The sequence below is a fragment of the Pezoporus occidentalis genome, unplaced genomic scaffold (genome assembly GCF_034315485.1).
Source record: "Pezoporus occidentalis ecotype Australia unplaced genomic scaffold, CSIRO_AGI_Poc_V1 ctg3, whole genome shotgun sequence".
Taxonomy (NCBI): domain Eukaryota; kingdom Metazoa; phylum Chordata; class Aves; order Psittaciformes; family Psittacidae; genus Pezoporus; species Pezoporus occidentalis.
The window spans coordinates 19,539,994-19,556,425 of NW_026914940.1; the positions used below are offsets into that span (position 1 = coordinate 19,539,994).

Consider the following 16,432-nt stretch of genomic DNA (forward strand, 5'->3'; position numbering starts at 1 on the left):
GTCTTCTAAGAAAATTATGTTTCATAACATCATGTAAACACTTTAAACTTTAATAGTCAATAAAATAGCTTGGATCGTCTATTTGTAAAAGGTCTTGTTTATTTGATATAAAAAAGTTACAGTTAACTCTTAAAATGGTGGTGGTATATTTTCATACATCAAATAAGGAATTTAAAAAGTTAATGAACTTGGGTTTGATATTTATATTCTAAAATGACTGTTGTAAAAAGCCTCTGCAATGTGCAAAACAAGGCTAGACAAAGACTACAGATGCAAGAATTTGGTGCCTTCCACTCAAATACTTGCATACAACTCCACAGAAATAAATTCTGAAGAAAATAGTATAAGAGTTTGGTGCCTTCCACTCAAATACTTGCATGCAACTCCACAGAAATAAATTCTGAGGAAAATGGTACAAAATAAAGGGGGGGGGGGGGGAGAGAAACTATAAAAAGGGAGGGAAAGTTATTTTGGTAGTTCTTCAATGATAATGCGGGAGACCGAGTTCCATCCAGTAGAAGCATCTCCCCGTGGATAATCTGAGCAAGTCCCGACCCAGATGGCAATGTCCACCAAACCAGCACTGATCCCTTCACACAGACCTTCCACTGGTTAAAGACAAAAATCAGGTTACCTCAGCAGACACAACTACTTTGTATTTCATCACTGAAGAGCGACACCAGCACTTGAGAGCAGCAGTGCATTGCAAGCTCATAATGTTTAGTTAAACCTGAAGAAAACACTTTTCAAAATAAAAACTATTAATTAGAGATGTGGCAGCATAGGTTAGAGTCATGCATTGCCTTTATCCATGCTGCTTCTTGATGTCTGTTGCAGTACCTGCAGCAGATCACAACCCAGAGGATGGTTACATGGGAGGTACTCCTGCATCTGTAAACATCCAAATTCACTACCTGGTAGCTGGGATATGGCTTCAATCCCACCTAGCCATGCTTTTAGCAATGATGGGGAGGAGGAATAGGCACACAGCCATAACTGGCTTCCACAGCTGAGCCCTGCAAAGGTGATTGCCACCCTGTAACCTTTCCCACTCTTAATTCATTGCTTCTGTGTAAAGTTCCACTTCTGCTGGCCCTTTGTTTTTTTCCCCCACTAGCACCACTAGTTGGAGGTAGGTTAATGAAGACAGGTGGGTCCTATGCCTTAATGAAGAAACCCTATCATAACTCTAGATGTTAGATTTCACACAGTCATGAAATAGTACAGGGAGGAAAATGGAGAAAGTATAGACAATGTTAGTCCCCTGTTCCTAGTGTCACCTTTTATGTTGAAGTAACTTCACTAATTTGCCTTTTGCTTAGCAACTGAGTAATAGTTCCCAGCTATTTCACTTTGGAGGTACATTTGTGCCCACCTGAAATTATAATAGAAATTCCAGGAGGGATAACTCTTATGCACAGATAATGTGCAAGTATCAGTGTGACATGACACTGTTCTTGGCAAAAAGGATGTTTCTCCACATGCTAAAACAGCACAGAATGTCTTTGTAGCAGAGATCAGTAGAACTGTCTGGACAGAAATCTCTTCTATTTCTAAATTGCAGGATGTAAGTGCCATGAAAAATACCACAGTAATGAAGTACCACTTAATAAATAATTCTTAGATTGTTGATAGTCACCTGTGAGACAGCAGAGTAGGAGTAACAAGTGTTACCTGGCCACTCTTCCTCCTCCTTTCAGTCTTGAGTTTATAAGGCAGACTGTACCCTGGGCACTTGGTAACTAGATTTGCTACTGGCTTCTCCATCTCTGTTCATGCAGTCTCAGCATACATACCTGAAGAAGTTCGGTGTATATTAATAGTAGAATTCAGCTCCGGGCTTCCTTGATCTAAATAGATTATGGCTTCAATAGGAAGTGGCCCAGCACATTCTGCTCCATTAAAAGTGAAGTACCAGCGCTGACAACAGGCACTTTTGCATTTTAGCCGAAGCGATCCACTGAAGAGAACACGGAGAGCACTGTTGGAGCGCATCTTTGTAAATGTGCATTCCTGAGAGGAGAAAAAAATGCTTTGGCAGCAGCCTCTGAGTTTTAACCTATTTATTTTCTATATATTTAGCAAATAGATTTAGGAATATGTTTATTTCAGAATGGTTTCACTATTCTCTTTAGTCCCTTCCCTCTAGAAAAAATAGAACAAAAGAAGAAAATGGTACAGCCTGGCAAATATTGTATGGTGCAAAGATGCAAATCAGAAGCAGCACCTCATAGATGGTAATGGAGAACGGGGATTATGGAAATTCTTATTTTATTTAGATAGTATCTGCTGTTAAAATAGTAACCTAGTTACATTTCGGGGTTCCTGTAAAGGGGTGTGACCTGTCTGAAGGCTGTATGCAAGTCCTTGCATGACAGGACAGTACAATTTCTGTCTCTGTTACCAGAAATCTTGGATTCAACAGTTACAGGATCTATGAGAGGCTTAAACTCTGCTAAAAGCTCCGCAACTGAAAAAGAAACGTTTTCAGGTATTACCTGTCTTCAAAATGCTGGATATCAGGGGATGGGGGAAGCTAGGGACAGTTCTGCAAGTACATGGCAATAAGAAATGTTAACTCAGAAAGGTTGATTCTCACTAAGCACAGCAATAGCAGTTAAATTTCTCCAACCAATCTGGGCATTGCTTCATAACTGTGATTGATTACCCCTCCTATGGAGACAGGCTGAGAGAGCTGGGCTTGTTCAGCCTGGAGAAGAGAAGGCTCCAGGGAGACCTCATAGCAGCTTTCCACTACCTAGAGGGGTCTACAAGAAATCTGGAGAGGGACTTTTTACAAGGGCATGAAGTGATAAGACAAAGGGGAATGGCTTTAAACTGACAGAGGGGAGACTTAGATTAAACAACAGGAAGAAATTCTTCACTGTGAGGCTGGTGAGACAGTGGAACAGGATGCCCAGAGAAGCTGTGGCTGCCCCATCCCTGGCAGTTCAAGGCCAGGTTGGATGGGGCTTTGAGCAACCTGGTCTAGTGGAAGGTGCCTCTGCCCATGGCAGGCGGTTGGAACTGGATGATGTTTAAGGTCCTTTCCAACCCAAACCATTCTATGACTATGAAAAAGGTTCCAAGGAGAAACCTGTATGATTGGTGCTACCCAGCTCACAGAGTCAGATTGAGATTGCTGTGGTTGGTGTAGCGCAGCATCCGTGGCAAAGCTAACTTACTGCTATCTTTCCAAGATCGATGCCATAGTTAAGTGCACTCCATGAACACTGCTTGAAGTTGGGCGTCCAGGACTCCTCGATGCTCTCGCGCATGCACTCTCCCTTCTCCCCCTTCAGCCCATCCCGTCCTGGGATCCCAGGTGTCCCGGGGATCCCATTGGCTCCTGGATTTCCATCCCGTCCAGGAACACCACTGGGGCCTTGCAGGCACACGCCATTGTACTGAAACACAGAACAGATCTTGCTACTTCCATCCCTCACTCAGAGGCTAACCAAGTTAAACACAAACAAACACAAACGCCCTGCTGTGACAGGTGATGTCTGGATCACCAAGAAGATGCTTCCATAGAGGAAGAAAAGGAAAAATAAAAGTTCAAAGATAAGCAATGTCAGCAGAATTTGCTATAAATTAAGATGCTGATTATTTTATGAAAAGATGCATAAATCCTAGAATGAAAATGTGGCTGTGTCCAAAGGATTAAAACCTGCTGGAAAACCTCAGAAGATCCAAAATGTTTCAATACAGAAACAAAAAAAAAAGGTTGGATGTTAACAGTTACTTTCTCCTACCCCAACATTGCTTGTGTCACTGTCTCAGCCAATAGGCTTCCACTACTATTTTTCCCTTTCTTTAAAAAAATGAAAACAAAAAACCAAACAGTGAATGAAACTTTGCAGGGAGCAGAGCTTAGTGCCGGTTTCTTTCTGTTACCCCTTCTTTGCAACAGAATCACATCGCAACAGTCATGCCCCGTAAGTCAGACTCCAGAGCGCACACAGTAAGTCAGCGTTGATGTGGATGTGGGAAGCTGCACCCAGGAACAACCCCAAACTCAGGATCCTCATTCATAGCAGTGGGAAGGCACACCTGGTAGGGTTAGCATACTATCATTCTCCCTCATCACAGTATTGGGAAAGGTCAAACACTACTCTCCAAAACCACAGTTAACACACGTTGCCTTTGTACCTTACGAGATTTGGGGTTGCCCTCCTTGGAGAGAAGGTTTGTGCAGCCCAGAGCTCCTTCCCCAGCAGCCTGAGCGCTGGATGCTAGGGGACACCCACGTGTGGAGCTGGGGGAGCAAAAAAGAAACAGAGCAGGAACCTGCAAGGGCTGGTGACGGCTGGGCTTTCACTTTAAATGCTCTTGCCCATCTGCTGACTGACTGCTTCATCTCATCCCAAGGCCACACAGATAGCTACATTCTGCTCTTGATCTTTCTCACACCTCTTTCTCTTCATCCGTTTTGAACCACCTAAGCCCTACCTGTTTCAAAAAGAAATGACCATGCAAATTATTCTCCTTCCTGCAAACCATACCACTACTGCACCATGGGAGCTGTAAGCTACAGCCCCTGCTCTCTGTCCTTTGTCAGGCTGGTCAACTTTAGTCTTCCGGGGTTGTTCCTTCTCCAGGGCTTTGGTGCAAAAAGCAGCATGGTCATCACAGGCTCGGCTGGAGGCACTCTACGAATACAACGAGTGAGTGTATGAAGAGGTCTAGTAAGCAGAAGTTGACTGAGAGTTGGACTAATCTATGCTGGCATTCTCTTAGTACCTTCACCAAAGAAAACACTGTTGACAAATGGCAGTGGGATGCTATAATCAAGAAGGACACATCGAGAAGTTGTTAGCTGGAGAGAGCAGGCTGCTGGGCAAAGCACACACTGACTCAGAGACCATGTGAATAATGCAAAGACATTTTTGTTTCACACAGCGCTGGTTATCTGCTTTTGCTGCTCTTTTTCCATTGGATGCTGCTTGTAACAGTGACTGGCTCTGGCTTTTCACATGTGATTACTCACCACAGAAATGCCAAGGATGTGGAAACCGGGGAGAGCTGGGGGGAGATGAGCTCAGGACTCATGATTTTTGTATGCTGTAAATGCATAAAACATCTTTTAAAATGTCCACTGAAGGCAGCATCCCCTCTGGGGCATACCTTTATGCTGCCTTGAAGGGCTTTAGCTTTGCTGCTTACTCTGTGGCACCCAAAAGCATGGAGCAAGAGGAATGGAGGATCCTAAACCACTGCTCCAACAAAATCTCCATGTGTGCAGACCCCTTATTCTCTGTGCAATAAAATTTCCACAATTAAAGCGAAAGGGTAATAAGGTGGTGTGAAAGTGAAGGAGCTTTGTACCAGTGATGCTTCCAGCACATCACTTCAAGGGATCTCTCTGGAGATGACAGCAGAAATGGCCCTGTCACTGCTTTTCTATAGGAGGTGAACAGCAGTCCAACCACTCACAGAAATAGCTTCACATCTGCTTTCTGCATTCCAAAGACTGGAAAATCTCCCTCTTCTATCCCTGAGACAGGATAGTCCCTGTGCATCCAGGTTTCTAGTTGCAATGGAACGGCAGTCCCAGGTGCCAAACGGGATAATGCATCAACACCACACCAAGGCAACGGGGGGTCAGTAAGCGTGCAGATACGGGTTTCACAGTAACTAACAGCTACTAAAGAGGAGTACTCTGATTTCTCTCTTTGTCGTTTATTATCCACTGGCCCTTTGGGATCTGAACAGCATCACCACCGAGGTGCAGGGACTGCGGGTTCCAGCGGAGCCCACGCCAGCTTCAGCCGCAGGCCCTGAAAACACGAAGGGAAGACCCGCACCCACCCGCCGCAAACCAGCGGTTTCTATCAAAGCCCGTCCAACCCTTCCTCACAGCACAACCAGGGCGTGATAACAAACAACCCAAGACAGATCCCAGGCAGCGCCGGGACCCGGCGGTGCCCGGCCCGCAGCGGCAGACAGGTTTTCCGAAAACCTCTGATTTTTCCTTTTTTTTCCCCAACCTTTCCAATGAAAGGGCCGAGCGGCTCCCACTCCCCAGCCCCCGCCGCCCCGACCCCGCCGCTCTCACCATGTCCACCACCTCCCGCTGCCGCAGCGCCTTCTGCTTCCCCTTGGGGTTCTCCGAGCCGCCGGGCGGCGGGGCGGCCGCCAGCAGCAGCGCCAGCAGCAGCAGCACCGGGGCGGCGACACACGGGGCGCGGGGCATGGTGCGGGCCGGGGCCGCGGCGCTGGGGCCGGAGGCTGCGGCGCAGAAGCCGTGCCCGCCGCTCCGAGCGGCAGCGCGGGGATCAATGAGCCTTTCAGAGCGCGGAGCCCCAGCTCCCTCCCCGGGGAGGCCCGGAATTTCCATCCTGTAACCGAGCGGGAACGTCCAGTGCCAGCCCCCCGCAGCCATTGGCAAAGCGGCCGGAGGGCTCCCGCCCCTCGGACCGGCCCCACGGATCTCGGCCCGGGCGGCGCCGGCAGCCCCGGACGGGCCCTCCCGAGCACCGGGAAGCCTCGTCCCGGCCTGGGGAACTCTCCCTGCGGCGGGGAACACCTTTCCCCCAAGAAATCCCGTGAGGGCCCGCAGGAGTTCCACCGTGAGGGGAAGCGGTGGTAAAACAGCAGCAGCTGGATAGAAATCACTGGGTTTGATTTAGCAGAAGTGCCAGTTAAGGGCACAAAATCCTTCCAAACAGCAGCAGCGGAATTCGAGCTTTTATAGAAGAGCTTGGTGTTGCCTGAGTGAGCATTGTCAATTTAGTCACCCAAGAAAAAACTCAGTTTAATAACCCAAGTCCCGTTTTGTTTTCATTTAAAGTAATACTGTATTTTTCATCATACCAGAAATGAAAGCACTATGAAATAAAGGATGCTGTATGTCCTTAAGCATTAAATAGAGAAACAGTAAATATTCAAAAGATAACTTCTGTATGCTGCAGTCTTCCTGGGGTTTGTAGAGGTAGAGTTTCCAGAAGGGGGAGATTAGCTTTCGTACATTTTCCTTCTCAAGTATTTAACAAAAACGCACATTTCGCCTCTAGGAATGCATGTTACAGGACGTTGAGCCATTTACGATGGACTGGACTTTTATTTACACTAAACCTCCTCTGTGGCTCTGCCTGCAGTTAGTTACTTCTGTGCCTTACACCGCTTCTGCCTTTCTACCCCCTTCACATCTGTACTGGCTGAAAACGGCAGTGAGGTGAGATTTGCACCACAGGTCATGCTGCTGGCATCAGCCCTGGCACGCACTGTCCTGGGCACTGGGACGGACGCCAGCCTCATGGCTGAGGTGGGGGCTCCTGCCCTGTGAGGGTGGCAGCCATACACTGACAGCTGGTGAAGGATTCCTAAACCAGTTGGGAAAACTCATGGAATGTTGCAAATTCTTAATTACAGCAATTGCTTCTGTGACAGCTTCAATGAGCATCACGCACAAGCAGAGGCTTCACGGTGCAGCAGTTTGGGTCTGGACTAGAAGCTTTTAATCCCAAATGGATGGCTTTGCCAGGGGAAGCAAACTGGGGAGAGCTGTGAAAGAAGCACTTCGTAAATACTGGTGGGAAATCTGCTTTGAGCTCTGGTGAGTGCACTGGGCAGTTCCCAGTGCTCATTTGACTTGCAATGTGCATCGCCATCTGGGAAACAGAACTGTCAACATCCTCCTTAGCCTGCTTCAGTCCAAGCAAGCCTTGCCATCTGTAGGCTTGTGCTCTGTGGGCTTTTGATATATTTAAAAGCTTCTGAGGACAGCAACTGTTGTTGAATGCTGGTGAAATACTCCACTCAGAACTACTGATTTACTTTACCTTAACTATTTCCCAGACAAAAGGAGCTATTGTAATAAACTTGTAATAAACCAGGATCCATATTACATCAACTAGTGATTCCTTTATCTTACCCATACTGCTATATGATACATAACTTATATGTGGCTTTACAAACACGTCAGCAAGGATGATGAGGTACATACATCCACCATTCAAATGTCACTAAAATCTTCCACTCGGCCAGTCTGCTGCTGCAGGCTCATACAAAGGCGGGCTCATACAAAGTCAGTGTGGCACCATCAGAGCAACGTGCACAGCAGATGCTTGCACCACGAGGCTGGTGCCATGACTGCTGTCTCTCCACTGCAGCTTGAGCTGTTGTCCCCCTCACACAGCCTCTCAGCATCCCCAAGCACAAGCCTGGAGAGGAGGATGTGCTCAGACACACATGTATTTCCATTCATCTCAGCTATAAAATGTTTTAATTCAAGAGGCTGCCCTCTGGGTAACTGAGTGTCTCCACCTTTCTTGTGAAAACTCTTCTTGTTATGAATACTATTTGTTACAGTACTGGTTTGAATTCAACCAGTAAATAACTGCTATTCATTCACTGGTCTTCACTAAGTGAAGCAACTACAGTAGGAAAGATTAGGAGCATTTTATCATGGGATCCCATTGCAGAGCCTGGGAATGAAAGACCAGGGCTATATTCCAAATCTGGTAGAAAAGACCAAGATCCAGTAGAACAGACCCAGATCTGATTGAAGAGTCTCCTTATATAGTGAGGAGAAGCTTTAACCACTTGGAAATAGATTCTTCTCAGATGGGAACTATATTACTTGTGGCTTTTCACAACCAGGAAAACCAGACTTAGGTGTCTAAATATTACAGAAGGTTCAAGGCTGAGGATCCTGAGCCAAATGAGGCCCAGTAAGGTAAGTGCCTAGACCAGGACATTTCCTCTGCCTTTAACTCTTACTGTATTATACAGTTCCCTGTCCTGGCAGTGTCTGGGGATTTTGGCTTTGATTGGCAGGCATACCTAGGCATTGCATTGGGGAGCACGTGCATGCCGCAGGGCAAGAAGCAGAGTGCTCAGGGTTAGCACTGCAGCGCTCAGCATCACAACATTCAGGATCCTTGCTGATCTACCTTTTGTGGTTTTAATTATGGAGTTCATAGTTTAGCTCTTATTTACTTTATTACTGGTATTTTAGAGTGAGTTGTAAGTTGGTGTAAAAGGCTGGGATCAGAGAAGACTGCTGAATTTTCTGGAATGGCTCTTTGCAGCCTGCCTGTCTGACCCAGCAGACAAAGAGCCATCTGTGCTGCTGTAGAAGAAAACCAAAATAAGAGCTCTCAGGGAAATTTATTACAGGTTTAAGAAACAGATTTCATTTTCTCCCACAAAAAACTTTGGAACTGCATAAAAATCAATGGGATTGTGGCTTTGATCCCTTCTACCACTTTTTAATTCAAATATATTCATATGTGTTCATATTCATTAATGTTTTAAAATAATCCAAAACTTCTCTCCTTTTATTTTGCTACTTTACTAGCACAGATATAAACCTATTTAAAAAAATCTTCCAGAAGCTTCTACACAGAGTGACAAACGTGGCCTTGTAGTCACAGAAGAGCTTTGTGGTTACATGCTAACATTTGAATCTCAAAAACAAGTTTGGGGTAAATTTTTTAGTGGATTATAACACTCCTTGATGTCCTGTTTCTGCCTTTAGGAAAAGCTTTAAAGTATTAAGCCATATCAATACTCCGCTTGCTGAGAGTCTGTACCTCCAGGTGACAGCCAAGTCATGCTAATAGTTCCCTAAGCAAGCCATGAAAGAAAAAGTTGGTCATCTAAATGACAGCCAGAAAGGGCAGGCAGAGGTTAGAGGATAATAATGGAGTTTGTGGAAGACAAGGTACCTGTCAGGAAGGCATATGCTAACCCTTCAGAGGTTTCTTTGCAGAAGAAGATTCCTGTGTCCATACCCAGGAGGACAGCATATTCTGAGTGTGAGAGAAAAATACTGCAGTGAAGTGTTAATTCCTTACTTCTGAGTAAGCACAGGGTAGTTCTTAATGTTACCACAAGAAACTTCATATTTTTGCACAATAGAAAACACTAGAGAGAGGATTAACACTTTTAATTACTCAGATTAATTAAGCTTTCTGTTGAGAAACACTGTTACCAACAAGTCCAGACCAGGATGTACGTCAGATACCAAGGAGTTCATCTTGTGGAAACAGCTCCTTTGATCTTTTTTTTCCTTCCAAGTCATCAGTTATTTATAGTTGCATTTCCCTATAGCTGTGGCTTTTACAATAATAATGAAAGTATTGAACATCTTAAGCTAAACAACACTCACAAGTTGTCCAACAGAGTTAGATAATCTTTAATAAAACTGTCTGGGGGAACTGCTTCACTGATGAAGGATAACCCAGGACATCCAGACATTTCCATAGTGTAAACTTGATGATGAAAAGCCCAAACTGAGCCCTGTTTTCACTGACTGCTCCTTGCAGATTTCTGACTCTGGAGGACTCTGGGCTGCGCCTCTGTCACCCAAAGGCAGCTGCAACACTGGCTGCAGCCATGGAGATGTTCTGGTTGGAAGGGTTACCTGAAGCGTATCTGGTTGAAGCAGGTCCAGTTAGATCAGGTTGTTCTGGGACTTGTGCGCATGGTAGAATGGGAAAATTAATTCAGCCCACCAGCTTTTAGTTAAATTCAGTTGGCCTTCAGTGAACCACTATGTGCAAGGGGAGACCTGGAGCTCAGGAGAAACATTTGCTCATTAGAGTGACTGTGAATTAGTTGATGGTAGAAAAATTACTTGTTTGCTTCATGAATCCTCAGTTAATAAAAACACCTTCTGCAGAACTGAGAAGCTAACTTTTCTTGAATCCTGCACTTGTAGATAGTTATTAGGATGTGAAAGACACTGCTCCATTCAGACATTAAAGCCTCTTCAATGCAGGGAACAATCTTGGTTTTCCTACACCATTCAAGTGCATTACCACAGGTCTGTCCTTCCAGTTTTGGAAGATAGAACCTTGAGTCAGTGATAATCCTAAAATTACAGGGATAGACTTGAACTTTGATATTCAAAGCTTTGTTTATTTTATTCATGTTTAAGTTATGTTTATTTTTATTTGTATACAGCGAGTCTGTTTAAAGGCGTTCCTGGGAATAAGTAAGGGAGCAATGAGGAGTGAGCTGCAGGCTAAGGGCTGCGTAGCATTTCAGTTTACAGAAAGCAGACATCTATCACCACCATGGCTGGCACACACAAAACACACAGAAGCCTGTGAATGCAAGAGGATTTGGCCACAGAAACAAATGAATCAGTCCAAGACACTCAACAGCTGTACAAAACTTCCTGTCTCAGAGGAGAGACAGAGGAGCACTGACAGATCTGAATACTCATGGTTGTTAACAGCCTCTGCCTGTTGCATGTGGTGATGGAACCTGGAACCCACAGCGTTCCTGAGACTTGGCTTCTCACATCCACCCTGACCTCAGCGAAGAAACGCCATAGCTTGCTGCAGTCAGGGCTGTGGAGCTTCTGGGCAGCACCTACATCATCTGTTCGCTGACAACTCACTGCCACCCAAAGGGCAATGGATTTACAGGGGCTGCTGTGTCAGGCACAGGAAGAGAGATTCACCATGAGTGGTTCAGTGGCATCACCCCATAGCTAGCCCCAAGGATACTTCAGCAGAGAAACACTTTCATTAAGATTATTTTAATGCAAGAATAAGGTTTCCAAAACAGAAATCTTATTTGTCGTGCAACAGCTGACTAGTGCAATGGTGCTGAAAAGGATCAAGCACAACACTGAATCCCTGGCTCACATGGAGATGAAATTGAGTTTGGCCAGAGCAGTGAAAGACCTACCACGTTCCTGTGGAGAAAAATGTTTTTCAGGTCCTTATTTGAGTTACAGTTTTTACAGCAGGTGATCATCTGACTGTGCTTTTGTGATGCATGACTTTGCTTCTAGTGTGGTTCCTTACTTCTGCCCTTGTTGATTAAAAATCTCTTTTATGAGTTAACAATTTCGCATTGCCAAGTAGAGAAATTTTCAGTATGTGTGCCCTAAAAATATCTAACATGATTTAGGTTGTATTCATTTACAAGGCAAAGTCCTCCCTTGGTTTTTATTGAGTGTGCTCTTGGGTTTTCGTACTGGCTTGGTGAGTCCCCATTTCTCTCCATAGGGAACCTCATCCTGACTACCAGCTTCTCTCACAGTGTCCATTCTCAGGATGATCTTGCCTACTAAAATCCCATTTTAAGGAAAATAGCTACAATTAATTTCCATTGTGAGTCCTGACTTCAGCCAGCCATTTGCATTTCATCCTCTCACTGACATGTCACACCCCTGTCAGTGCCATCTCTTCACATTTCAATGGAATGACACATCTGGATTGTTAATCCCTGTAATGTACCCATTTGTTCTTTACTTGGAAGTCTGGATTACAGCCCTGCATGCAGGCATCTGGAAGGAGAGCAAGTCTCAGAGAGGACTGTGTCCAGTGGGCACCATTGGTGACTCAACACCAGTGCCAAGGAACCTGGTCAGCTGCTTCAGCATCCTCAAATCCTCCATCTTCGCCTGGGTCATTGAAGACTTGCGTGCACTCTCAGCCAGAGCTGGGGCTGGAAAGAATGCAGCTTCCCAGATCAATTAAGCCATTAACTGATTACCTAACTTACAAATCATTTCCTCTAGGACCTTATCTGGCAGGGTCTTATTTTTATACCTATGTAATGCCTTGTGATCCAGGTTGTGGTCAGGCAGAACATCAGGAAGATAAACTGGAAGGCACATTATCTTCATAAATATATAGATACTTTGGCCATCCTTCATACACTCACATGAAACATACTTTTTCCTGTTAAGATTCCCTTGGTGGCTGTGTCTGATGATTCCACCACCACCTCTGTAACTTACAAACCTACTTAGTGGAAGTAGAATTTCTTCTTGCCGTTTCTCTTCATCTTGTATGCCAAGAGTAAGTTCTAAAATACCAGTATGTTCCTCTCCACTTAGAACACCTGATGTTTCCTGCCCATTCTGCCATACCTGAGAGTATGCTCTCTGGGCTGGAGACCAGCCTCCCTCCCTCCAGTTCTACTCCCAGTGTTGAGTGCCTGTTCAGCACTCCCACAAAACCTGCTTTCTTCCACACAGTTCTTGCAGCTCCTCTCCAGCTCGTGTTTGTATTGAGAAACCAGTGATGAGCCATTTAATGAAGGCAGATCTTAGTGTTTAACGCATCTCATGTTTGTGATTATTTTAACTACTAAGACCTGAATTAAAACAGACTTTAATTTTACATTTAATTTCTACAAACAAAGTTGAAAACCAGGGAACAAGCATTAATGAAGAGCTCTAATATAAATGCCCTGGCATGTTTTTAATCTTTTAATTATACTTTGCATCTCAAGTGCTTTTTAATAGGAAGTAAAATCGGATTTCATAGATGTACGTCAGAAAGATACCCCAAGCTCCGCTTCTAGATATAAAGTAGGCATCTCAGGAAGGTGTGGTATAGGTTGCCCAACTTCTTTATGTTTAATTACAGTTAAATTCTAGTCCATTGAAGAAAGAATAAAAGGTTAGCATGATAAAGGATAAAAATCAGAGTGAAAGAATAAGTGCAAAGAAAGGCAATGCACAGGAAACAACATATTCCCTTGAGACTCTAAAATCGCTTTGGTGCCAGCCATCTAAATTGCTGCAAATACCAGTGGTTAACATTGGCAGAGATCCTTACCAGTGAGCGCAGCCAAACACCAGCGGTCAGGTACCTTCAAAGACTCATTCAAGGCATGGCCAGTGTCAAGGGAGGGATGTAGCATTTCTCCTTTAATGTGCAGCCATCTGGAATTGTGCATTGAGAAACTGGGTGGTCAGACTTCAAAAGGAAACGTGATTCCTCATCCTATTGAGCTACTGCTTTCTTCAGTGCTTTGCAGAAGGCACAACTTATTTTTGTTGAAGTTCAACTTTTCCTATTTAATTTTTTTTTAATTTTGCTTCCGAAATACAACTGGATTTGACATCTTTAAATGAAGTCTGTTCTGTATCCTGTAAAGAAAAAGGACCTACAGTTCTCTGTAAATCAGTTGAACAACTGTCAGTGTGATGCTTCAGCTTGTTTATGCTCAACTCCTGAACCAGAGGGGTTTTTTAACTTTAAAAAAGCAAAACAATTTAAAGAGGTTTTAAGTACTTCAGAGATCTTCCTTATGATCTGCTAATAGCACCTTTCAAACAGGAACAAAATAACTATTTTTTCCATTCCCTGGGTTAGTTTTGCAAATTTGAACTATTTTTTCCCACCCCCCAAAAAATTAGCAAAATAGGACAGTTTAGGTATAGTATAAACAGGTACCATGAAACCACAGTATCGGTAATTTTGGTGTTATTTTTGGTAATACCGGCGTTATTTTTAATCACAAATCAAATATGATTTAGCATGTTAAATTTATCTTGTCCTTTGAAAGTTTTTATATGCAATCTGAAACTTCAGTATAATGCATACTTTGAAGTGATTTTACAGATCCATTAAGAGAAAGAAGAGCCATAAAAGTCCCTTTGGTACAGATATTCTAAGGCTTGGAGTGTTGGCAGTACCCTTTATTCCAGCTTTCCTCAAACAAAGGCAGGAAACAAGACTGAAATGGCTGCATTGATCTTTCAAATGGACTTACAGCACATCTTTTACAAGGTAGCCAGTCTCGATTAAATTACTTCAGTTGATGGAGATGTTCCCCTAAGAAGTTATTCTTAGTTTTAGAAAAGCCCTTTTGATATGAATCATCTATTTTCAGTTTTAACTTTGGTCAGATAACAGATAAAACCCCAAAAAGTTTCTCTAATGAAAGGTGTAATGAGCCTCCCTATAGTCCATCCCTGTAATGCAGTCTTCCATATCCTGCCTCTTGCTCTCAGTTTCTTCCTCCCTATCATTTTTGTGGGCATTCAAATACCTGCTTAACTTTCCAGTTACTACTTTGGTATTTCAAAGTTAATCTCTGCATCCAGAGATCAGCATCACTTCAGCTATAAAGGTCACCCCAGGAATTCAGTTTGCATGTTACTTCTGGTACAGCAGCATCAGAACACACAAGTGCTGCAGTCTCAATCTACCACTGATGCACTTTATCTCCACTGAATGTTATGATTACTGCCTAGTACTTCACAGTTCTTTGCAATGGTATCTCTTTTTAAGCCCACCCTCTTGCTGTAAATTCAAAACTACCCTGTATTTATCTTTTTTTTTTAGAGCATTTACCACAAAAGTGATTTTTCCTAAGCTATCCAAAAATTGGAATATCAAATAAATGAAAAATGCATCTCTATTTTAATAAGGTTGCAGTGAGAGTGTGAAAATATATATTCTGTGTAATCTAAAGGGGTCTTTAATTAGACGTCATAAAAGGATGCCCTAAAAGTTAGGATGAAAGACCCAGTTCAAGTTTCTCCCTCTTTCATAACTCTCCACATTCATGTGCACAACTGCCAGCATTGTTCTGTCTCAGCTCCTTGCTTACACAGGAGGGGTAAAAACATTGCAATACTTGTTACCTCACACAGATCTATGCAGAAAAAAAATATATTAAAGTGTCTTAGGTGCAAAAATACTGCAGTAATAGAGCAACAAGCATGTTACATCTAGTTAATAAGAAGTAACAACTCACAAGTTCTTACTAAACAACAGTATATTTTATTATTAACAAAGACTGTAATGACAAAGCTCCTCAACATGTGTATAAAGTCACCCGTTTATAAACATGACTACAAGAATGAAGGGTACTTAGTGTGCATTTTCACAGGAGAGTGTTCAGATCTTTCTCACTGTCCCTCCCAACAGCAAGAATTCTGTCTATTTTTAATGGGGAAATTATAAAAGAAATAGCATGTCCTATTGAAAGCAATAAATTACAAATGCTAAAATGCAGACACCATAATAGAAAGATAAATACATTCAATTTTTAATGCATGGTGGATAAAACAAATAACTTTGGTTTATCAGAACTGTAGTTTCTGTTGATTCAGCATTTACATGATTTTTTTACCATGCAGTTTTGATTGACTGTTCAAAGCATCAGTATGATGCCCAAATTAGAACACAATTCTCTGCATAGTATCAAAATATTGAGAAATATTCTTATTAGTAATCAAATACAAGATGCTGAACAGTCTTATAAAATGCATTGACATTTAGGTTTAGAAAACAGAAAAAATCTGGCTCTAAATTATCTGAAGCACTAAAGTCATATTGACTTAACTGGAGCCACAATTTCTTAAGAGCCAAACAATGAAATTCTTACCCACGTCAGTAGTGCTTGCTTTTGAGAGCCACCCTATCATAAGAAAGGCTACCTGTATTAAGGCCTTTTTGATTTAAAGAAAATATATTGCTGTAGCATATAGAAAATTAAGCTTTGTAGAAAAAGTATTAAGGTCTTCTTTTAAGTAAATATATTGTTAAACAAGCCTGTATATTAGTAACTCAACAGTTTGTTTTCTGCAAGATATTTCTCTACAGAATTAAAAATATTGTTACTTGCATAGATACAACGTGAAAACACGTACTTTCACTGCAGCTCAGTAGAAAAACCCAGTGTATGCTTCAGGATCTGCCCTCCAAGCAGTGTCTTTGGC

At 43.1% G+C, this 16,432-nt stretch overlaps 1 protein-coding gene across 1 annotated transcript; it reads right to left on the minus strand.

Moving 5' to 3' along the window:
• Positions 1-350: 350 nt before the first annotated feature.
• CTHRC1 (collagen triple helix repeat containing 1) lies at positions 351-6,424 on the minus strand. The gene is made up of 4 exons (XM_062627257.1): positions 6,059-6,424; positions 3,186-3,407; positions 1,797-2,013; positions 351-608 (listed from the first exon to the last, which is right to left on the minus strand). The coding sequence occupies exons 1-4, from the start codon at positions 6,383-6,385 to the stop codon at positions 466-468; spliced, it is 909 nt and encodes a 302-aa protein (XP_062483241.1). The 5' UTR covers positions 6,386-6,424; the 3' UTR covers positions 351-465.
• Positions 6,425-16,432: the final 10,008 nt, after the last annotated feature.